General features: G+C 35.7%; 1 protein-coding gene across 2 annotated transcripts in view; it reads right to left on the reverse strand.

The window, feature by feature from the left end:
- Positions 1-294: 294 nt before the first annotated feature.
- Positions 295-25,076, reverse strand: part of OLFM3 (olfactomedin 3) — a 204,361-nt gene continuing 179,579 nt past the window's right edge. For both annotated transcript variants that reach the window (XM_075999898.1, XM_075999899.1), the window contains exons 5-6: positions 9,506-9,612; positions 295-8,387 (exon numbers count right to left, since the gene is read on the reverse strand). In XM_075999898.1, the coding sequence (XP_075856013.1) occupies positions 7,710-8,387; positions 9,506-9,612 (785 nt within the window). In that variant the 3' untranslated portion in view covers positions 295-7,709. The remainder of the gene's footprint in view (positions 8,388-9,505; positions 9,613-25,076) is intronic.

Consider the following 25,076-nt stretch of genomic DNA (forward strand, 5'->3'; position numbering starts at 1 on the left):
AGAATGGAACAAAGATTTTAATGTTTTTAGACATGGTAAGGGAATTACTTAACCTTGTACTCCTTTGGTTATCAACATTTATGGTGGTATTATTCCATGTCAGACACTGTGCCAGGGACTGGCATATTAAAAAATTAACTCATTGACTAGACTCTTGAGGAGTCTACACTAACTTGAAGAAAACAAATCATTGCAATGTGATGTGATACTTTTGGCAATATAAAATCAATACTATGGGAGCACAAAAGAGTGTCTATTTTATATGCATCAAAGAATATCAAAGGTGATATTTTAAGTGAATTCTGAAAGATACGTAGAGATGCAGTGAAAGGAAATTAGAAGTCAATCTTGAAAGTAAATGATGAGAGAGAGTATACACTCCACCCTTTCGTCTGACTTGGAAAATAAAGGCTTGCTTGCTCAGGAAGCATTCCATAAAGCCACAGCTGATGGAAGTGGTCCTTGATCAAAGAAAAAAGAAAAACTGATTATGCAGGAGAGGAAACAGAGGTCAGTAAACAAAAGAAGCATTTCAAAACAAGGTACCAGATTCTGGGCATAGAGATGGAGATCAGAGAGTTGATTGAGTGAGAGCTGAAAAGAGAATGCTAACTGAACAAGCTAGAAGATAATTGCTAAGAACAAATACCTGGAACAGGCATTGATTTCCATGATTAGATTTTTATCTTTTCATAAAAATCTGATAATGTAAGATATTGTTCAATTTCTTTTTCAATGCATACTTCATATTCCAAGAGTAGTTTCTAGTGGAGTTTAATAAAGACACAAGAAAGAGAATGAAAATGCTTATTTTTATTATTTTTGGTTTACATTGGAGTGGAAAATAATGGGTAAATCTTCTTTAGTCCTTCGGGGGGAAAAAATCAAAGTAAGCGTCACTAACAGAAACAGCGTCAATTCTCTGCTCAGCATGACTTTATCTCTATAAGTGTGACTAGAGCTTTTTTTTTTTTTAATAAAAAAAACTTTAAAAAAATTTTCTGAAGCTGTAGATTACATGGATGCCAACTACAATAGTTTTTAAACCAAAGCAAGTGTTAAAAAAAAACTTTCTTTTTTTGTTCTGTTTACGTGTTGCTGCAGAAGCTAATTTCTGAAGAAGAGTTTGCAGTTAAATTTGATGGAACACACTGCATCTGCTCAATTCCAGTCAGATCCTAATGGTGCTGCCAAAAGGCTGTGTTAGAATTATAGGAGAATGTTCTCTAGACTCAAATAGATGTAGGACAGGCCTCTCATGATAGAGACTCTCAGGTCACTGAATCTGGCAAGAATGTGCCTGAAAGGCTTTATTACAGAAAAATAATTCAGTCCAAATATAAAAAATTCTATCCAGAGGTTTTAGTTCTTCTGGAAAAAAAAAATACAAAATAAACTCCTTACTGATAATGCTAGAATATTGATTTCCTTCCTCTCTGAAGCAAATGGAAATTCTTGAGGATTGCAAGAAAGAAGGCAGACATTCAGTGCTTGTTACAGATACTTAATAAATTTGGGTTTAAGTTATTAATAGATTGAATTGACATAGTAGTGGTATTTTGGGTCATGGTTTTCTTTAAGAATCTGATGAAAACTGGAAATCCTCTACCAGAAAGAATATGCAACCATATATACATACCTTAAATTTAGCAAAATGTTTAGGAGGTTCAGCTATCCCCAAAAGTATATTCTTTTTTTTTTTTTTTTTTTTTTTTGAGACAGAGTCTCGCTTTGTTGCCCAGGCTAGAGTGAGTGCCGTGGCGTCAGCCTAGCTCACAGCAACCTCAAACTCCTGGGCTCAAGGGATCCTCCTGCCTCAGCCTCCCAAGTAGCTGGGACTACAGGCATGTGCCACCATGCCCGGCTAATTTTTTGTATATATTAGTTGGCCAATTAATTTCTTTCTATTTATAGTAGAGACGGGGTCTCGCTTTTGCTCAGGCTGGTTTCGAACTCCTGACCTCGAGCAATCCGCCTGCCTCGGCCTCCCAGAGAGCTAGGATTACAGGCGTGAGCCACCGCGCCCGGCCCAAAAGTATATTCTTGAACTCTAAATTAAAAAAAAAAAACAAAACCTTCTGCAATAAATATTAGAACTATTTGATCCATGGATTTCCAGACACAGAAAGAGCTCAAATTTTTTATGCAGATCAGGCGGTGACATTCCATTCTTTGAATGAATTTACTGTGGCAGGCTGCTGCTTAGGGAAACCTCCCTTGACTATTCCCTCTAAATATCATCTCCTACTCAACCTTGCTCCTAGTAAACACCTGATCACTTTTTATCACATAGATTTTTTATTTCCTTCACAACAATTAATACAAACAGAACTTATTTCTTGTGATTGTTTTTATTGTTGCAGCCTGTTCCCATTAGAATGTAAGCATATGAAGACCTTATCTGTTGACATCTATGTCCCTAGCATCTAGAAGGTCATCTGGTATGTAGTTTTGTTTAGTGTTTATTTTTTAATTAATAATGCAGCATTATCTAGTTGTAAAGTCTGTGAACTACCCATTGGTACTGTATATGAGTACATGTGAAGTCAAGAATGACAGAGACAAATAGCTGGATATATATTACTGCAGTATGCTGTAAGTAAACTTTCATAACATGCTGAAACTTAAAATGGTCAGTGTTTCTTTCCTTCAACTCATTTCTTGCTCCATTTTCAAGATTTTGTCATATAATATTTATTTTTGGAAGTTTCTGCTTAAATGTAATATTTCCAAGTCTGAATTGTGGTAGGAAATGATATCTATCATGGCAATATTTTAGTCACTTAAAAAATAGGTGCAAGCTTTGCCAGGCACGATACAGTTTTGGTAGGGATGCAGCTTGATACTGAACTACAAATGTGTGTGGACTAAAAGCAAACTTCTTGCAGCACTAAGATGTTCCTGAGAACTCTTCCATATTCACGATATTACTTCACATCTCTAACTAGGGATAATGTTTTAAGATGGTTATAGACATGAAAGTTGTTGTGTACTCTTGAAAAGGTACAATTTTATGCCCTTCTCTTATATAATTTTCAAGTCATGTTTAGTAATAATTTATATTTGTAAAACCTATTTGGCACTTTATGAATTGAGCTTTAAAGAGGATAAGTTCTATGCCAATCAGTTTGACATTTTGGAGACAAGGCAGACTCCAAATAGGACTAACATTCCACTAAGCTTGATGAAATATATCAACCAAAAGGGATAAACTGCATAACATAATTTCAAGATGCGAGTCAGATAAATGAGTTTGGTAAAGTCAGTTTAGGGAAGCATTTCTTTCTAATTGGCTAAACAGTAGAGTGAATAGTTTTCTATTCTTTACTCATGAGATTTTCAAGAATTGAATTCATCATTTCTTAGAAAAATAATTAGTGAAGTTGGTTTTTCTTCCATAAGCAAATGTTTTCATTGCATTTTTTCTAGCAAAACTTCAACAATTCAAGATAACAGATTTTATTAAGCCCCAGACTTTCTCTGAAGTTATTGATAATGACAAATTATTAGCTAGCAGTTTTATGCTGAGTTTAGTTAGCTTTTAGAAACAGAAATCATTCCCTGATCTTGATTTCAGTATGGATAAAACTTGCTGAAATGAATAATATTCAATGACTCTGGGCTTTTCTAGACATAACTGTTTATAGCTATAAGCAGTCAGTGATTAAGGTTTTGTGTTATCCTATAGCATCCAATTTTTTTTTTTTTTTTTTTTTTGAGACAGAGTCTCACTTTGTTGTCCAGGCTAGAGTGAGTGCCGTGGCGTCAGCCTAGCTCACAGCAACCTCAATCTCCTGGGCTTGAGTGATCCTTCTGCCTCAGCCTCCCGAGTAGCTGGGACTACAGGCATGCGCCACCATGCCCGGCTAATTTTTTTATATATATATCAGTTGGCCAATTAATTTCTTTCTATTTATAGTAGAGACGGGGTCTCGCTCTTGCTCAGGCTGGTTTTGAACTCCTGACCTTGAGCAATCCGCCCGCCTCGGCCTCCCAAGAGCTAGGATTACAGGCGTGAGCCACCGCGCCCGGCCAGCATCCAAATTTTAATTCATGCTCCTTGCCTATAGTACTAGGTAGATCACTTTGTAGTTGCTCTTCTCATGGTCCATTTATCATATAATGATGGAGAAGGCAAGTACACTTTGTCTCTAAATGTCCATTCCTTATCATGTCACAGGAACTTTATCACATGGAGTATGATAAAAAATATGATCTTATGTACCCCATCAAATGAGCAAGATGACATTTTAAATTCTGCTTACAAAAGTACACTATTAGACAAAGTTTATCTTTTAGAAACTCTGCAATTGCTAAACTCATCAGATAAAATTTGGTTTTCAAAAAGATTATTTATTTATTTATTTATTTATTTATCTATTTATTGGAGACAGAGTCTCACTCTGTTGCTCTAGCTAGAGTGCTGTGGCGTCAGCCTAGCTCACACCAACCTCAAACTCCTGGGCTCAAGCAATCCTTCTGCCTCAGCCTCCCTAGTAGCTGGGACTATAGGCATGTGCCACCATGCTAATTTTTTTCTACATATTTTTAGTTGGCCAATTAATTTCTTTCCATTTTTAGTAGAGACGGGGTCTTGCTCTTGTTCAGGCTGGTTTTGAACTCCTGACCTTGAGCAATCCTCCTGCCTTGACCTCCCAGAGTGCTAGGATTACAGGCGTGAGCCACCAAACCCAGCCTAAAAAGATAATTTATTTTTTAAGGAGAATCATACTAAAAGATTATTACATGTAAAACTTACCTTACTAGGGAAATAACTAGTTTTATTTTGAAATAAATATAGGCACACTTTTATATAGTTACATTTTTAAGATAATTTTTCTGGTTGAAAAATTTGTACTCATAAGTTTGGTAGTGATTTTCAGATATGAAAATCTGTTTCTTATTAGTAATAATAATCAGAAGTTTATAATATTTTCTGAAGATGAGATTTCATCAGAGAGAATACTACTGATTATAAAGATGAAATGACTCTATAAGTATAGAGACAAGAATCAGAGATTCTGAGTTTACGAGAAAGTTTAACTAATCACTCATAAATTCATGTACATAATGCATCTGCTGTTATTTTCTCTTTTATCTCTACATATTGGTAATGCAGTGAAATACTACCATTTTCTGAACTCATAGATATAAGTTTAGGTGCAAGTGGTAAGCATCATGATTCAAGTCCCACAAACACAAATAACACACAAACACAATCAGACCATGGACCTATTATTATTTGAGTTACATGAAAGTTTGTTAATGATCTGGTTAATTCAGAAAATACCAGTTACATAGTTCATTTAGGATGAAGACTTTCTGAGCTTGGAGTGCTTTAGTGCTTGAATTTTGCAGATGATTTAAAAATACTCATTATTTCCCTCATAAAGTTTATTTTATTTGTTAGAGATTTAAAAAAAAACAGTGATTAGAGTAAATTCTTATTTATTTCAGGCACAAACTGATGATTTATTAGGAAAAATGCTTTTAAACTGTAAATGTTTAATGCAAATCACATTTTTAAACTCACGTTACCCCCACGTCTAGTGACAATAATAAAATCTGTGCTTGCTCTAGCAGCACATAAACTATAAATTGGATACGGTGATGAAACCTTACATAGAAAACAATAAAGTGCTTTACAAGCTGCACACCTCACAAATAAGCTGTGATCACCCAAATTTTGAATGTATGTGATACCATATAACATCATTTAAAAAAAGTAATGAAGATCTAGATATCTATTACAGGCCATCTACTTAAAAATTCATTCATTTCTGAAATTGATGTGACTTTCTTTCCTCATACAAACTCTTGATACACAAAATATTGACTGATTATTTCTGTGGTGTGTGTCCAATAACTTGTGAATCTCCTAAATTTTCCAACTCTCAATAGCAGAGGAAAACTTATATAAACTTTCTAAAAGAGAAGATGCCATTGTAATAGGACCTAGACTGGTCATTAAACCATGCTAACTTTTCATAGGCAAAAAAAAAAAAAATTCTTCAAATCTTAATAATTTCAGGATTGTATTACTTAATCCTACAATTTTGACAGTGAGAAATTTGAGTATGATGTTTTACTTGTGGCATTTGAAATTAATTACCCTTAAATATGAGCATTTCTTTACACAATACTTTATCTGAGTTATTTTATCTTTCTCTTTCAAAGAAAATCATGTTGCTATGTATTTGTGAAACTAAACATTTACAACAATTTAAGTTATATATTATTTATTATGGAATATACTTTTAAAATTATAAAACCAACCCATAATAGTTTCCATAAAGCTGCCTCGGGGAACTGTTTTTAATATATGGAAAATACATTTAAACTCAATGACATGTTTGATATATAGATTGATTATATGTTTTGTGGAGTTATTAACAAATCTTATTAAAGCTTTTCTTTTTTTGTTACATTATTTCTACATGTACATTGAATCAGAGTAACAAGGAGTCACCTTTCCATCTTATTTTCTGAATTGGCTATTTACACTTTTGAAATCACACATATAACTCCCAAGCCTCCCCATCATTTTCTTTTGCACAAATCTTACCCATAGCTCTCCAGGGCTCATAATCTAAACCTAGAGGACAAAACAAAAAAAGAATTTTTTAAGAGTTTTCATGTGTGCGTCATATATTTTTAGAGTTCCGATACAAGAAATTACACTATTGCGAGTTATGTATAAAATATTATAAGTTAAAATACTAATATATTTAATTATGAAAATCAAAATTTGATGTATAACAAATGAGTGGAATCAACTGAAATCCAATTTTTTGACTCAGTTGCATCGTTTGCAAGCAACTATATGGGCTGCATTTAATGGAGTGAACAGAGCAACTCAAGTGTACTGAATCACTTTTCAATGTTAGTGGTCCAGTAGACTTTGGGTAAAACAAAGACTCTATGTAAGGTGTCTGGTTTGATTTTCTATTTAGTTTATAATGCTTATGTAAAGGGGTAAGCCAAGAAGGTCCTTCTTGACCACACTTGAAAATTGACTCGAATAATTACTAAGATTAAATTTCAGTGTATTTTATAAAAAATATTACTTACTTTCACAGAAGTGAAGAGATACAATTGCACAATGGTGGTTACAATGGTAGAAATACATATTGCCAATAAAACGTTAGCAAGAGATTTAAAAATGACTGTACAGCACCGCATCAGAGAGTTGTGTTAATAGCAAAATGATTATTTTTCCACATAAATGAAATCCTTAAATATTTTTAAAGAAATAAATGGGGAGAAAGCGCTTTTTTTTTTTTTTTTTTTTTTTACTTCTAATTCCTACCAAAATATTTCCTGATGTGGAGCAAAAGACAGTAAAAAAAATGACAAAGTTAAAAAAAAAAAGACATTCATGCATTTAAGCCACCATTAGTCTCTGACTCTAATATAATAAGGCAGATCGTTAATCTTTTGCAAAACTATGACTTTAGCCACTTAAACTCTTTTTAGTGCTTTTCATGACAAGGACATGATAAGCCTTGTAAATTTAGGAGTTAAGATGTGTTTCCAACACGTTAACTTAGACAAGCTGAGCTGTTTTTTGAAACACCAACTTTACAATAAAAAATATGCTTTGCTTTGGAGAAATGATGCAAAGTAATAATAATGAAAAAACAGAAGGGTTCCTATGGAGTTTATCACAAATGACACCGTTTAAATCAATGAAAACAAATCACATTTGCCTATGTGTCATCTTCAGTCTTAATGATGTGGAAAAGGGTAACATTGAACAGGACTTGGTGGCCATTGTTCCAGGCATAGAGAGCTCTATCTCTTGCATTATAGTCAAGCATGGATATGTGGAAATATTGGTTATGGAAGGGAATGTCTGTGTACTCATATGTGGAGGTTTTTGTGGAATAGGAATAATACACCTTGGCTCCCGTTAAGTGGGAGTTGGTGACATACAGCGTCCCACAGATCATGAAAGATTCCCCTGCACTTCTTTTGGGGTACCCGGTGCTCCAGCTCTTCGTCACCTCCAAGGTGTCTTGGTTAAGTTGGCTGATGACAATATTGCCTGCATTCTGGTTGGTGGCATACACAGCCCACAGTCCGATTTCATCAGCCATTAGGTCGATGTCAGAGAATCCACCCCATGTGTAGGGATAAACATTGTGAAAACCAGCATACTCCAGGCTTCGCTGGGCAAGCACTCTTCCCAAATCAAAGCTGTATTTGATGATGATATTACTTTGATACTTGTTAAAATAGAGTGAGCCGTTGTAGACAACATGGTTAGTTCCTGCCCACTTGAAAGGGAGGTTGTATGTCCTTGATTCAGCCCCACTGACAAAGTCTGCAATTGATTTGTACTCACGGACAATTTTATTGTTAGTATAACTGTCCATGTACCAGACCTGAGGAGAAGGAAAAAAAAAAAAATTAAGTGACTAAGTTCTGTTATTTTTCTGAAAATTCTAAAATAAAGACAGGGAGACACAACATATATTAATGTCATAATTCTCAGGCTCTGGAAGCCACATTATCTTACTGCCCACCCACTGAAATGTGCTAGTATTTTAGGCTTTTGTAAAAATATTGGCATCGTCTATGTGGAAAAGAAATAACTGAATTTACTACCTTGATGTTAACTTGCTTTTTGCTTTTTCTTTCTTTGTTCTTTAGTTTTGACCATTTAGGGCATATCACTGAGTGAACCAAACATATGTCAATGCAAATCACATCATCTGATAGATCAATACAATCAGTAATAACTGCAAAATGTATAACCTTGAGCAAATTGTATTTATTCCATCCTTTGCTCTGAAAAAATGTATGGCCTAATTTTGCATATTCAAATTATTTCTCCTTATGGGTTCTACAAAATATTCTAGTAAAACTTGTTTATTGGATCAGCTTGTAGGCACAACTACATTTTAAGGAAACAATTTTACCAATTAATAACTAATCTTATTTGGATGGAACCCTTGAGAATCTTAATTTATACTGAGTTCTGTAATAGAACATAAATAGAGCTATGACAAGTTTCCACTTTATAGATTTACATAATACAGGCATTGGCAACTTATGAAAATACCCCCCCCAAAAGTTTCAGTGCTATTTCTTTTAAAATTACCTTTAGACTCCAGGGATATTTTAGCTTATTTAGCAAATTGCTTAAGCCCTTGAGATTTTCACTTATTTAGTGCTTTTTTTTATAGAAAAGAACAGGTATTAGAAAGAATATACAGAAAATTCTGTATGCTTATAATTAGACCTTTTCAAGCATAAAATAAGACTGAAACCAATAAAAATTAGTCTTACTATATGGTTGAATTATAGGATGGAACATTTTAGTAAAATAGGTTTACTCTATCTTTAGATATATTAATATTATCAAACAGAAAATATTTGCAAACAAGTGCAACATTTTTCAAGTTGGAACAAATATCCCTGAAGAAAATGAATAGTCCAATGGAGAAAATGTGTAAATAAAACATAATTCTAAACAAAGATGTTTATGGGAGCAACATACTCTGTTATTTTTTTCAGATGCTAAAGGATCTGTCATCCAAGCACCAAATCGGGTTCCAGATGTCTTGACAGTAATTGGGCCTGTGATTTTCATCAGTTTGCCACATGCTGAAATAGAGCAACATAAACATGTTGGTTGAACATGGCTAGTAATTCCAACACATATATTCATACCAAGAACAAAGAAAGGGATCATAAAACAAAGAAAATCCATGGAATTAATATCTGATATTGTGAATGGATGATTGTTCATATTGGGTGATATACATTTAACCATAATTTGAACCATGAGTAGTTGCTTTTTCAATGCCCTAAATCTAAAGTGTGAAATTTTAGACTGGGAAATGATTTGTACAATCTGGAAATAAATAAATGAGGAAAGTCATTATCATTATACCAATTCCATGGCTGCTTTTTCTAAGTAAAGAAGTCAGACAAATTAAACAAATTGCTCATGGACCTGTTTACCTGACCACCAGCAAATCCTCCCCCTCCCCCTAGGCTTTGTGACTATGGGTAACTTTGGATAACTTATAACAGCCAGAAGGAACTCGACCAACTGATTTTCAATTTGTATTGGTGAGTGAGTAGCTCCTGAGAAAGATCTCCTTATATACTATAACAATAAAATATTCAATTGCAGTCTACCTGAAAGAGGTAGAGTTTTGAAGGGTGACTGCCTTGTACAGATAATACGACCGGGTAGGGAAGTCATGAACACCCAAGGAACAAAACCCCCAAAACTCAAGCCCACAGACCCCAAAGTCACATGCTGTGAAAGATGAAGAGATGGAAGATATCATGAGCAATTAATGACTTCATGAAAAAGTTGTCATATCTTTTATCATTCTCTCTGTGAATAAGACCTTGGGAATAGTGTTGACTTCATAAATGCCCAAATCAAAACCAAACAGAAACCTAGGCATTTTTATGAGATTTTTAAAAGAAATCCTCTTTCCTGTCCATTTACACCATCTTTTTCCTTTCTGTTATTTTTTTTGGGGGGGGGTCCTATTTGTTTCACATATCCTCTATCTTCCATCTTCCTCTGCGTATCTTTAGAATTGATAAATTTCTAGTTAGTTGTTGTTGGCTCCTATGTATTTGGAAGGAAAAGAACAGATACTCAAAGGAAATCAAGGACAAAACTAATTCTAGCTTGGAGCTTATTTTTGTTCTTTTTTTTCCCCTGTATACGCTCCTCATAAAAATAATTTGAAATTGGCAGATACAAAACCTTGCAGTTAGGAGGAAGATGCCTGGTAACATTATGTTTTGCATTATTACTTTAGTGATAGCTACAAATTTACTAATCTCTAGCATTTTATGAAACCTGAATTGAATACATTTTCCCCCTTATGTGAAAAAAGCTAACTGTGACGACATTGTTATACTTGTATAGTGAATACTTTATGATTTCCTTAAACCTGAAAAACCAGGCCAATAATTCAGAAGACTTTATGGCATTATCTATATTGAATAGCAAGATCATGGGTTTAAACCTGTTTGGAATATATCAGTTCTGCTTGCTATAAACACATGAACAATATATGAGTAAAGTAGTATCAATTTGAACTAGAAAAAAAGTTAATCATATTTGAATGGATCTAGTTGAGTATATCATTTGAATACGTAATAAGTGAAAGTAATATGATTTTTAATGATGTTCTAGATAAATGTTTAAAAATAAACAGATGATAAGAGCATGAAAATTTCGAGTGTAAGTAGAGTGAAATAAATAGAAAGGCATCCTCCTCCTCTGAAAAACATGACAAAATATGTGATTTTTTTCCTTAAACATAGGAAAGTAATTTTGACTCAAGATGATGAAGTAATACATGATTCCATCTCCTTTCTTTTCCATGATCTCATTAAAATTATAAGAAAGGAGTAAAACACGGGGACAAAAAACAGAAACAAAAACAAAAACTCCATGCAAAGAGAAAAGTATAAGAGTCATTGCTGGAGAGGAAGGTTCAACAACTTTCTAGAAGGCAGAGGTATTGGAGGGTGGAATAAGACACATCAGTGCCTCTTAAGAAGAGGTGAGAGCTGAGGAGGGCGATGATCTCTACTTCCCTTGAAGAAGAGAAGTAAAGGGCTCAGAAAGATAAGTAGGAAGGATGTTGAGAGTGAGATAGGACTCTGAAAACAGGAACACCACTTTAAGCATGCCTTAAGAGCAATGGATCCCATCTTCATCTGTAGATGCAGGACCCCAGAAGGCAGGTTAAAAAAAAACAACAAAGAACAAAACATAAAACTGTGTTACTTACCTGAAAAGTTACAGGGCACTGATGTAGTTAGTGGAGGTCCAGAACAAGGCCCTGCATAATGACATAGTACTTTCTACTCTCCAGGGAAAGAAGTGTCAAGCTCTAGCTAAATACACAGAGTTTCCAAGCAAATCTGTTGTTCAAATCTTTCAAAATAAATGGATAACCAAGGGTGACTAGATATCTTTTAAAAGTTTACAATAAAAATAACCAAGGTAAATGTGCATAAAACCAGGAACCTAATAAAAGAGAGATGATTCAGAGAGTAGAGGAGACCCTAGTATCTTCAGAGAGCTTTGTATACTGTATACTGTGTACTGTGAAAGGAAAACACAAAGAACTATTGGAGGTTAGAAGTATAATTTTAAAAAATAAATAGGTTGGAAGTTAAAAAGAGTTATCCTAAAAATTAAAACAAAAGGATGAAATTAGGAAGAAAAATATGGAGATATATAGGATCAATCCAAAAATTCCAATATCTGAAGAGTGAGGTTTCTAGAAAGAGGAGAGGCAGGGTGTGGTGGTTCATGCCTGTAATCCTAAAATTCTGGGAGGCCGAGGCAGGTGCACAGCTCAAGGTCAGGAGTTCGAAACCAGTCTGAGGAAGAGTGAGACCCTGTCTCTACTAAAAATAGAAAGAAACTAATTGGCCAACTAAAAATACATAGAAAAAATTAGCTGGGCATGGTGGCACATGCCTGTAGTCCCAGCTACTCAGGAGGCTGAGGCAGAAGGATTGCTTGATCCCAGGAGTTTGAGGTTGGTGTGAGCTAGGCTCACGACACGGCACTCTAGCTGGGGCAACAGAGTGAGACTCTGCCTCAAAAAAAACAAAAAAGAAAGAGAGGAGAGAGAAAATGAGTGGAAAAAATAATCAAAGAAGTTCAACAGAAATCTCCCCAGTTGGAAAACTCAAATATTGTGATGAAAAGGGCACACTATAATGAATGAAAGAAGACCTACTTCTAAAAAAATTACTGTGAAATGTTAGAAGATTAAGAATAAATTGAAATTGAAACTTTTCAGATAAAGAGCATGATCTGGTCACATGAAAAGAGATAAGAATTAGATTGGAGTTGGGCTTCTCATCACCAGTACTAGGTACTAGAAGATAGTGATCAGGGCCTTTATAGTTAGGAAGAGAAATCAGAGGAAGACAGAATAAAGATATTTTCTATTTTTTGACATGCAAACTTCCCAAGAGTTTATCTACAATGCACTCTTTCTTAAGAAATTACTTTAGGATCTATTGCAGCAAAATAAGTGAGTAAACCAAGATAAGCAAAGACATGAGATCAGAAAAACTGTGACTTCCTGTTCCTGAATGACAGCTGTGCAGTAGGCCTTAAGTACAATTAGTTCAGAATGGAAACACAGCTCCAAAGGGAGATCTCAGATATAAGTGGAATTGATATATAAATAGATTGTATGAGATCCTCTAGGAAAAACTGGGCATCATGAAGACAGTTATTGATATATACATACGTATATGTATATATGAATGAAAGTTTTTACTTGAACTTACCTCTAGTAATATTCTCCTTTAAATGGAACATGATACTGTACCTGAGACGAAGGGAATATGTCTGAGTCTACCACTTAGCTTCCAAGGAATAATATAAGCATTGTTATAATAATATAAACACTCATGATTCTACCTTGTAGAATCAGCCCAGAAGCCAATTATAGAATACTTGACAGACATTTCATCTGCTCTGTGATTACAGAAAAAAAAAATGTTTCCAACCATGATAACACAGAACAAGTAAAGTTCACATTGTTAGGGAATTAAAAATTGAGAGAAGAAATAGAAAGAAAGATGAAGGTATAACTGTCTTCATATTCAAAAATATGTTGATAGGAGATTTTTTCCTATACTCGATGAAAAAAATAATAAAAATTTAAATTTAAGATTTGAAGTTACAAAATTGATAAGGGTCAAACTATGAATAGTCATAAAAGCATATTAGGAGGAGACATGACAGTAAGTAGAGTTGGCCATGTGATCTAAATCTTCATCTTGCAAAGCAGAAATGTCTAAAATTGATAAATAAAAAAAAAGTAGAAAAAAAACATATTATTAGAAATAGGAATAAAACCACCTAAAGCCCTAAAATTAAAGTGCTAAATGTGGTTGCTTCTGGGAAGCAGAGCTGAAGAAGGAGAGTGTTGCTTTTTATGCTAAGCTTTTATAATTCAAAGCACACAATTTTCTAGCCATGTGCATACAATATTTAGGTTACAATGTAAAAAGTTAAAATAGCTGCAAAAATTTAGGAGCCATTAATTTTATAAAGCAAAAATCACATTTATATATTACCTATTGAAAAATCATTTCCAGGTTTATATGCCATGCTTCCTCAGGGCTAGGAAGTAGGTAGAAATGGAAGATGTAAATAGTCTGTAGATATGGAAAAAACCAAATTTTAATTTGGTTTTTATCTTGTGAGGACTAGATTGAAATTGTATTCTTTAAAATTCTAGCTCCATCTTACAATTGACATGGCAATTTCTTTCTCTTTAATTCTTTCAACCTTAAAAAATTAGAATCCCTATTATGAATTTATAATATTTATCACTGACTTTATATAGATGTTAAGAAAGGCTAATAAGTGACTACAGTGGTTAGTGCATGTGCAGGAGCTATATTAAGAGATGCTGTACATATGATTCAAGTAGAAACGATATATATCTTATTTCAAAGTAGTTAAGTGATTGTGACCTTGAAAAAATATGCTCCTGTTGAAGATCCACCAATTAAAAGGAGAAAATTAGTCTAAAATTTCTTGGAAGTATTTTTTTAAAGATGAATGATCTTTCATTATCATTTGAAAAAAAACATACACAGAATTTCAGAAGTCAGTTGCATCAAAATTTGTTTTGGATATAGACCAATATAATGTCCCAAATATGAAACATAAATATAATGAAATGTCCACTCACACTAGTTCCCAGAGGAAATAACCATATGGAAACATGATCAGCAAGAAATTATGGTGACTTCAAGTTGTTTCTATACTGAAAGTGAATATAGAATTTGCACTTATGGAGTCTGACTTAACATTTAAAATGCCCAAACTATACAATTAAACTTCAAAGTGAGGTTTTTAAACTGCTTTATTAGCAAAATTGTCCACTTTGCCATAGGTAGCCTTTATCACTAGACTGAAGAATGATTTGGATAAAGCAAGAAGACACAAAGACCATATTTGCCTGAGAGATATGCATATTTTAGATGCTGAGGTATGCATAATCAGATGTGATTAATTGAAACCTGAATAAGAACTATCCTTGGGTCTCATATTCATTCTATGAATCTCATCTAATCAACATCTGCAAACAACCCACAGCATATCAGTGGCTTGGGTGTCTTGGCTTTGGTGGCATTTGGATGTAACACAGCATTGCACCTACATGGCAAAGAGACACTGCTGAGCCTTAGCTCATTTAGACTAGGAATTAGGACAGAATTTATACCAGGGGTTAAAAGCTTCTGACTTTTAAACCAGCAGTCACCAACATTTTTGGCACCAGAGACCAGTTTCATGGATGACAATTTTTCCACAGACTGCGGGGGGGTTTGGGGGGCGCTTGGAAGGGGGGAAGGGAGCAGATAGGAGGATGGTTTTGGAATGATTCAAGCACATTGCATGTATTGTGAATTTTATTATGACTACACTGTCACTTGCTACTCATTGATAGGGTTTTGATATGAGTCTGCAAGCAATTGATTTATTATGGTCTCTGTGCAGCCAGACCTCTCTGCTAATGATAATCTGTATTTTCAGCTGCTCCCCAGCACTAGCATCACCGCCTCAGCTCCACCTCAGATCATCAGGCATTAGATTCTCATAAGGAGCTCTCAACCTAGATCCTTCACATGCACAGTTTACAGTGGGGTTTGTGCTCCTATGAGAATCTAATGCCGCTGCTTATCTGAGAGGAGGCAGAGCTCAGGTGGTGATGTGAGTGATAGGAAGTGGCTGGAAATACAGGTGAAGCTTTGCTCACTTCACCCTCTGCTGTATTGCCTGGCTCCTAACAGGCCACAGACAGGTACCAGTCCACAGTCCAGGGATTGGAGACCACAATCTTAAACTAAAAATGACTTTACTTTCTTCTTGTAGCAATAGGCATTTTTCTAAATTATGTTAGAGGGTAAAAACAATAGTTACTATTTAAAGATTAAATAATTAACATATTCATGTACTAACCATTTACTGAGAATTTATTTTGTACCAAGACTGTTCTAGGTGCTGGGGATATAAAGGCAAACAGGGAGACAAGTCGTATGTTCCAGCTTCTCAAAATACCACTGCTCATGCTTATCTTTTCCGTTTCCTTTTTTATTCTTTTTTTTTTTTTTCATTTTTGAATCAACTAGCAAGGAGAGTTAAATGAAGAAGTTGTTTCAGACCAGATATGTATTGAGGAGAAAGAGATGTGGCAATGAATTCACTGAATATCTGATGATATTAAATAAAAAACAGAAATTCAGCCTGGGGACTGTAACATACGATAACACTAATTTCATGAAGACAGCCTTCTTAGATAAGTAAAATATACCTTATTTTAAGCCACATTTACCTTTTCTCTTTTTCCACAAAATGAGCCAATAAACTGTTAAACATAGAAACAAGCGAATTCAACTAATCTCCTATGTTTAGTTTTCTATTAAAAATGAGTGTGAGGGTCTAGAAAAAGCAAGTTGAAAACAGTTACATTTCTTTTTTTTTTTTTTTTTTTGAGACAGAGTCTCACTGTGTTGCCCAGGCTAGAGTGCCATTGTGTTAGCCTAGCTCAAACCAACCTCAAACTCCTGGGCTCAAGCAGTCCTGCTACCTCAGCCTCCCGAGTAGCTGGGACTACAGGCATGTGCCACCATGCCCTACAGTTACATTTCTTATCAAGTCTTACTGATTTGGTCCTATATATTGTATATATGGACAATTGTCTTGTCCATAAGATTGAAACTTGTCCCTATAATCAATAAATCAATACAATTTTACAAACTTTAACTGTGAGCTTTCAGTGAATGGCTTTTAAAATAGATGCAAACCGGCTGGGCACAGTAGCTCATGCCTGTAATCCTAGCGTTCTGGGCAGCCAAGATGGGTGGATCATTTGAGCTCAGGAGTTTGAGACCAGCCTGTGCAAGAGCGAGACCCTATCTCTATTAAAAAAAAAAATAGAAAGAAATTAGCTGGACAACTAAAAATAAATAGAAAAAATTAACCGGGCATGGTGGCACATGCCTGTAGTGTCAGCTACTGGGGAGGCTGAGGCAGAAGGATCACTTGAGCCCAGGAGTTTGAGGTTGCTGTGAGCTAGGCTGAGACACCATGGCACTCTAGTCCGGGCAACAGAGTGAGACTGTCTTAAAAAAAGTAGATGCAAACCATTTTCAAAATATGCATGTGAAACTATGTGAGCTCTGGTTCCAAATAAAGATATCTAGTACTTGGCCAGGGAAGATACTGTTAACACTTATGAACATTTAGTTTTGCATTCTTTGATTCTCCTATGTGTAATCATCACCCCATCATTTTCTTCTGTATCTATCAGCCATGAGCTATCTCCCATCTGCCCAGTGACTGACAGTGTGCAATGCCAGGATTTGTCTTCCTAGCACCACCTTGTGTTTGACCTCAGTCCACCACAGCTTTTCATCCTGGAGTCACATCTGTGAATAAACCAATTTTTATAGTATTCATCTAAGGAGTATACTTGAAGTGAGGAACTAATGACCCAGAGTATTAACAATTTAAAAATATCTGCATCTTAAATGAGTCCTTCTGTTTCTTAATCTGAAATAGTGAGCATATTAAAAATTGTGGACTCCATAGTAATAAACTTGCTTAAAACTCCCAATAGGTATTTATTAATTATGGATGGAGATGTCCTTTACTTTTCATTGAGTAGTAGACAAAGTGCTCTGCGTAAAATTTCTTCATATTGGGTGACCTCAGAAAGCAAACCCATAGGTGCTTAAAAGAGGGCCTTTTCTATGTGGCTTTCAAACAGGGTGCTTGATTCACTCATTTATTCATTTATCCAGCTAACATTCAATGAGCAGCAACTGTGGTTTAAGATACTAGAGTTATAATGATGAGGAAGACATGACACCTCTGTTCTGGTGAAGCTTACATTTTTGGGGAAGAGAGAAAGAATAAATAAACAAATAAGCAAATTAGCTAACTATATCTGGTAGGAATAAATTTAAATTTAAATAAATAAATTTAAGATAATTAAGTAGGGAAATTTTATAAAGAGTGACTGGGAAGCTACTTTAGGTTGGGGGAGTAGGCAAGACCTCCCAGAGTGTGATATTTAATATGAGATCTAATTGACAAAGGTCAGCCATGGACTCATAAGTTGAAGGGAAGGATAGTATTGCATTTAGTTTGTTTTAGTGGTGCAGCCATTTAGTGGATTTAGCCACTTGGTGGATCAGCCTAAGGGAAGGCAGCATGTTAAAGAGGTTAGGGTCTGGGTTAAAGAGTCTGCCTGGATATGGATCCTGATTCTACCCCCTTACTCTCTAGGGACTGTGAACAATTTGTTACCTCTGGGTGTCTTATGGGTAACAGCAGTAATAACATCCATCTTAAATGTTATTGACAAGATTCAATAAGAAATACATGCTAAGACCTTAGAATGGTGTTTGGTACATAGTCAAATTCTTAAGAAATATTAGCTACTATTGTTGCTGTTGCAAAGGCCCTAAATCTGGATATGCTTGGTGAGTTAAGAGAAATAAAAATAGACAGAAAGAAGACCAGTGTGTTTAGCACACACTTGGAAAAGCAGAAGAGGTTGGAGAGATGAATAGTCCAGACCATGAAGTTTGTAAAATCAGAGTGAATACAGTATTTGGATTTTATTCTAGGTATGACTGAAAACCATTGGAGGATATTAAACAAGAGGAGGATAATAGAATATGAGCTGTGTTTTAAGAAAATAATCTTGTTACTGTTTGGAGAATTAATTGTAGAGGGATAGAGTGTAGTCAGAAAGTACCATTAGGAGGTTATCACACTGGTTCAGGTGAGAGGTGATGGGAACAGTGATGGAGATGGAGAAAAGTAAATGAATGTGGGGTATTTTTTCAGGCTAAAGTTGATAGGACTAGGTGTTGGATTAAATGTAAGGATGGAAATCAAAAAGGGAAATTAAAATCTCAAAAGAAAAAGTAATCTAGGGCCGGGCACGGTGGCTCATGCCTGTAATCCTAGCACTCTGGGACTCTGATGGGGGAGGATCCCTCGAGCTCAGGAGTTTGAGACCAGCGTGAGCAAGAGTGAGACCCCATCTGTACTAAAAAATATAAAAAATAGCCGGGTGTCGTGGTATGCACACTGTAGTCCTTACTACTTGGGAGGTTGAGGCAGGAGGATAGCTTGAGCCCAGGAGTAGGTTGCTGTGAGCTAGGCTGATGCCACAGCACTCTAGCCACAGCAAGGGAGTGAGACCCTGACTCAAAAAAAAAAAAAAAAAAAAGGAAAAGTAATCTAGGATAATATGCATATTTTTGGCATGTTTAGCTGGGCAAGTTGTAGTATCATTTACTCATATGGAATGACTGAAGGAGGAATAGGCTTGGGAGGAAAAATCAAGAATCCAGCCTGGATTATTTTACATTCTTCATGACTATTACACATGCCAGTGGAAATAGTAGATAAATCTAGGGAGCAGACACTCTTTTGCTATACAGTTTTGACTTTCATCAGCACAATGATGACAGTGAAAGCCTGGGGCTACATACTGCCTTAGAGAGAGGGCATACCCAGAAAAGAGAAAGGCAACCAGACCAGAGCTCTGCAAATCACAATATTTATAAGACCTAGCAAAGGAATGTAAGAATAAGTTGTATGTAAGTGGAATAGAAAAAATAGTGTGGTGTTAAGAAATCCACAAGGAGAAAATGTTTTAAGAAGGATGTAATGCTGACCTGTGACTAGTAGCACTGAGAGGTCTCGCGGGACGGGATCAAAGAAATGTCTGCGAAATTTGGCAACAATAAGTCATTGGTGATGACAAGACTCAAATGAAAAGAGTGGTCAGACTAGAAATTGGAGTTGGTTTGAAAAGACTATAAACTGAAGCAGCAGCTGTAGAAGATTCTTTCAAAGGAGAAAAACTTAGGAGATAGAGATAGGGAAATAAGAGATCATGGAAAGTGTTTATTGTTGTAAAAACTAATGTCATTTCTTTTTAAGAAAGGCTTGTTTGTCTATAGGAATCACCTAGTAAAGAGCAAGAAACTGGTGATGTGAAAGACAATAATTAAATAAATGAAACCCATGAGCAGATGGTAGTTTAATCTATTTAGTAACCATGAGTAATCATGCCTCTATCCTTTTATATGCGTGTATGCGCGCATGTGTATGTGTTCTAACTTGCATTAATTTCCCAGGAAATGTTCTTTGTGTAGTATATTTTGCCCCGGTTTGAACGCTGAGGTGGGAGTTAGGAAATCTGGTTTCTAATCTAGGCCACAACATCAAGCCATTATATAATGTTAGATAATATGTTTTTCCTCTGGGGTGGATTTTCCTCATCCATAAAATAAAAGTTCTGAAGCCTGACATTTTGTCATTTTAACTCAGGAGACATGGGACAGACACTGGAACAACAAACTTATATGCTGATGGAGAGAAGGTGGTATTTGTGGTTGTGATGAAACACACACACAAACACCCTCAGTGTGATCATGACCACCATCATCATTGTCTGCCTTTATTCCTGGGAAGCAAAACACAGAAAATTCTCTCAATGTTGATTTCTTCTCAGTAGAAGCTTCCATTATGAATGGTTATTGATTTCCTAATCCAAAAATCCATCTTGCCAAATGAAATTGGTAAAATTAAAGTTATAGGAATTTACAAAACAGGCTGAATTTTTAGTTTTAATTTTGTGGACCTTAATGTTAAATAAGCACAGGTACCCTCAGATTCTAATGGAGCCCAGAAATTATAAAAATATAATGAAATAAATAATAAAAAATCACTTTTTTTATTTCTTAGCATCTCAAAACTAGCTCTTGTTCAAATAAATCACTATCTTTCTTACTTTACTCTCACTTTTTATGAGGACAAAGGAAACCAGACAGAAAGGATAATTTTCCCAAATGCCTGGAAGACAAATGTTGCTGCAAAGGTGGATGGAAAAGAAGGAAGTTAAAAATCTTGCTTCACTGATTTTCTCCTGCTATGGTTCTCTGTATACAGTAAGACACATGAAAATATTAGCATTTATAATGCATTGCCCGTGTACGTTGTGTGTATTCAGAAAATATACTGAATCAGTAGTAACTGAAGAAAGTGATCATTTTATTTCTATGATGACTTATAGATTCATTTTTTTTAGTCTGTTATAATCCATATTTATCAATCAGTAGCTCAGGAAAAGATATCATTTGGGATTCAGCAAGAAGATCAGTTATTTGCATCAACAAACCATAAAAACCATCTGTCCTCTCTTTTTGTTTATTTCTTCAATATATTATTGTAATTTGTAATATCCTGGACTAACAGCTTCTGGATTTTAATCTTAAGGTCATAACCATATAAGCAAATTAAATGGAGTAGTGAATAATTTTATGGGCAGAATGTTATTTCTTTTTACTTAAGGCCATCAGAGAACTCATGTAGTAAAAAGTCCATATTATTTGATCTTTAAAGTCTATCTATTAAAGCTACTTAAGATTTTTTCTATCACACATTTGGTAGTAAAATATATTTATAGCATTTAAACTTTTATTTTCCTGTCTAGTCTCACCAAACATGCTACTAAGGGAAAGGTAAGGATAAGAATGGACATACTGGATATATTCCTCACTAGAATGAGTTTCCAGTGGTTATGTGGTTAATTGGATCAAGAATAATATGAGCATGTCTAAATAACCCTCTTTTCCCAAAATTAATACAATTTTACCCATTTAATTATTTAAAAATTGCCTCTTCCTTTTACCTTTTTTGAGATAAAGCTTATATTATGAGCATGTCTTTAAGGGGAAGTCTACCTAGCATCTAAACTTAATGGAGAACTGTGTTATAAAATCTCAATTAATTTGACAATTCATGGTTGCCTCTGGAAGTATAGATTTTATATCTTTAAAAGGCTTATAATTTGGTCATAATTTAGTTTAAAATGTAGGACATAAAAATAGGAAAGTTAATGATAAATCAATTTATGGTAAAATTTACCAATCACCCCAAAATGAAGCTAAACTATGATAAGGGTTCCAGGGTTCCAGAAGAATGAGTCATTGAGTGTATAGACAATGGAGAAATTGCCATTCTATTTTACAACCTAGAATTTTGGAGAGAGTAGGACCGTCTTTGGTAAATGATTTATTCAAAGATCTCTTCTATTTTATTTAAGGGAATAGTCTTAAAATTTCTCCTATTACATTTCTGAGTTAAATCTCACTCTTTTCCACCTCAGGCACACAGTTTGATGTTTCTGTTAATTCTTGCTTTCACTGAGATGTTCAGTATCTCTTGCTTTAAGTGCTAAGTAGAGCAAAACATCAGATTGTTTTGGAATGAAATACTGCATTGCCATCAAAGAAAGCAATGAAAACAAAGGTGGAAAATGTCGTGTGTGTGTTTTTTTTTTCCCAAAGCTTTTTGGTTTTGTAAAATATATAGATATGTTTTATATTTTACATACCCTGATTTATTTCTTGAAAGCAACTTAAAACTTTTTATTTTAAATATGAAATTTGATCTTAAACATTCTGCAGACACTAATTTTTGTCTACTCTATTTCAGGTGTATTGTGAGAGTCTCCAAGGATTCGACTAGAACAGGACAAGGTTGGTTCCCGATCTCTCAGTTCAGAGACAACTCATCTAAAAGTGGGTAAAGATTTTTTCACAAAAAGCAAATGGGCATTCTCTGAAAAAGGTGTTAATGTACTAAGTTTCATGCAGGAGCAGGGAGAGGGGTGTGGGAGACCATGCCAGGGGAATACAACCACATTAAGGGACACACAGAGAACAGGTAAGGTCGGGAGGAAAAGTGTTCCAGGAAAAGAATGAGAAAATTCAATGTTCAGGAGACAAAGAAAGCATGCATAACTGAGGAACTGAAAGGTCAAAATGACTGAAGCTTAGAGTGAGCTCATGCGAATGTGAGAGAAGAACTCAAGACCTGGAGAATCAGACAGTGTCCATTTCATCAGGACAAAGCAAGCAAAGTTGTTTGGATTCAATTTTAAAGGCAAACCACTTAAATAGAGGTTTAACATGACAAGATTTGCATTGGGGAAGGATTACTCTCAATACTTAGTGTGAGGGAGAAAGGGAATGACTGCAGATAAAACATATGGTTAGGCGGCCATTGCCATAATCCATTTGAAAAATTATGAGTGATGCTGTGGATTAGGGTGGTGGAAGTGAGTGAGAGTGATACAGGCAAGAGGGCAAGGCACACATCAAAAGACAGCAAGGCAGCAAAGAAGAAGAAAAAGAAGAAGCACAAGAAGAAGCACAAGGAGTGAGAGTAGCAAGAGTGCAGAGGGTGGTGAGAGTAGGAACCAGGGGCCTTGTGCCTTGAAGCCCTGGCTCCTAGAAAGACTCAACAGTGAGAATATGGCTTCCCACCCCATTAAGTTCACTCCATGGGAGATGTGTCCCCTCATGCAACAGGCAGGTTTGAGAGTTAGAGGTCACAAGTAGCTGCCTGAATGAGTTGTAGTTTCCTTATCACTCCTGGTCCTTTTGCAAGTGACCCCTGCAGCTCACACATTCATTCATCCAGCTTCCTTCATTCAGCAGGAGGTCCTACTACCTTCTCCAGTGGCCACTGCCAGAGCCGGATTCCTGCACAGGAGTCCAGGCTAGCGCCGCAGGGACTGCTGTGTTGGTAAGTCTGGCTGTAGTTAGAGAACAGAGTGACTGGCCCCTTCTATTGGTCTGTTTGGGCTGACTGGTGAGTGATCTCTGCTGCATCCAACATAGGGGCAGAGAGACTGGCAGCCAGAGGGAGAATGTGTTAAGAAGTGGTGCTCACTCTTTCCATCCCCCAACATGGTTCTGTGCTAAAGGGACAGCCAGTGACCACAGCCGGAAAATGATCATTTGCCGTGTGACTTAGCTAGTGTATGACATTCCAGCGGACCACTGAACTGGACAGCTGAAACCAAAATCATTGTTCCACTTTTTATTTACTACTGTGTGAGTCAGTTGATTCTACTTCAGGTCCCTACTTAAATTCCTCGCACAAAGAAAAAGAAAGAAAGAAAGAAAGAGAGAGAGAGAGAGAGAGAGAGAGAGAGAGAGAGAGAGAGAGAGAGAGAGAGAGAGAGAGAGAGAGAGAAAGAAAGAAAGAAAGAAAGAAAGAAAGAAAGAAAGAAAGAAAGAAAGAAAGAAAGAAAGAAAGAAAGAAAGAAAGAAAAGAAAAGAGATAGTTTTGAAAGATCTGTGAGAGGGGAGAAAAAAGATTTGGCAATTGTGTTGGGCGAGTGAGGTTCAAGAAAGAACCAAGAATGACTCTGTGGCTTCTTTTCTACAACAATTGGGTGGATGGTTTTTCTATTCATTAAATTAAACTTATTGAGCATCTAGGGAATTTCTCTATTATTGTATGCATCCCACAAAAATCTCAGCCTTTGAACTCAGTACTAGGATTTAAAGTTACTGGCTTTAACATGGATCTTTGGCAAGTTAATTTAAAATTTTTGAGCATCAGTATTAATTAAATTGCCAATACTAATGCCTAACTCAGAGCTCTGCATAGATTAGAAGTAGCACATGTAAAACAGTGGGCACAGTGCCTGTTAAGTGAGTGGTGGACACTCAATATTGCTGTAGTTATCTATTTATGTGGTTGTTGTCCCCACTAAAATGTAAGTATCATGACAGTAGGGGGAAATGGTCTTCTGTCCATCTTTGTGGTTGTTTTGTTTTGTTTTGTATTTTTTGAGACAGAGTCTCATTCTGTTACCTGTGCTAGAGTGCCCTGGCGTCAGCCTAGCTCACAGCAACCTCAAAGTTCTGAGCTCAAGTGATCCTTCTGCCTCAGCCTCCCGAGTAGCTGGGACTATAGGCATGCGCCACCATGCCTGGCTAATTTTTTCTATATATTTTTAGCTGGCCAATTAATTTATTTCTATTTTTTTTAGTAGAGATGGGGGTCTTGCTCTTGGTCAGGCTGGTCTTGAACTCTTGACCTTGAGCGATCCTCCTGCCTCAATCTCCCAGAGTGCTAGGATTACAGGCGTGAGCCACCTCGCCCGGCCTCCTGTCCATCTTTGCATCTGCTAATACCTAGCAAAGTGCCAGCATTG

This window comes from Microcebus murinus, chromosome 2, assembly GCF_040939455.1.
Source record: "Microcebus murinus isolate Inina chromosome 2, M.murinus_Inina_mat1.0, whole genome shotgun sequence".
Taxonomy (NCBI): Eukaryota; Metazoa; Chordata; class Mammalia; order Primates; family Cheirogaleidae; genus Microcebus; species Microcebus murinus.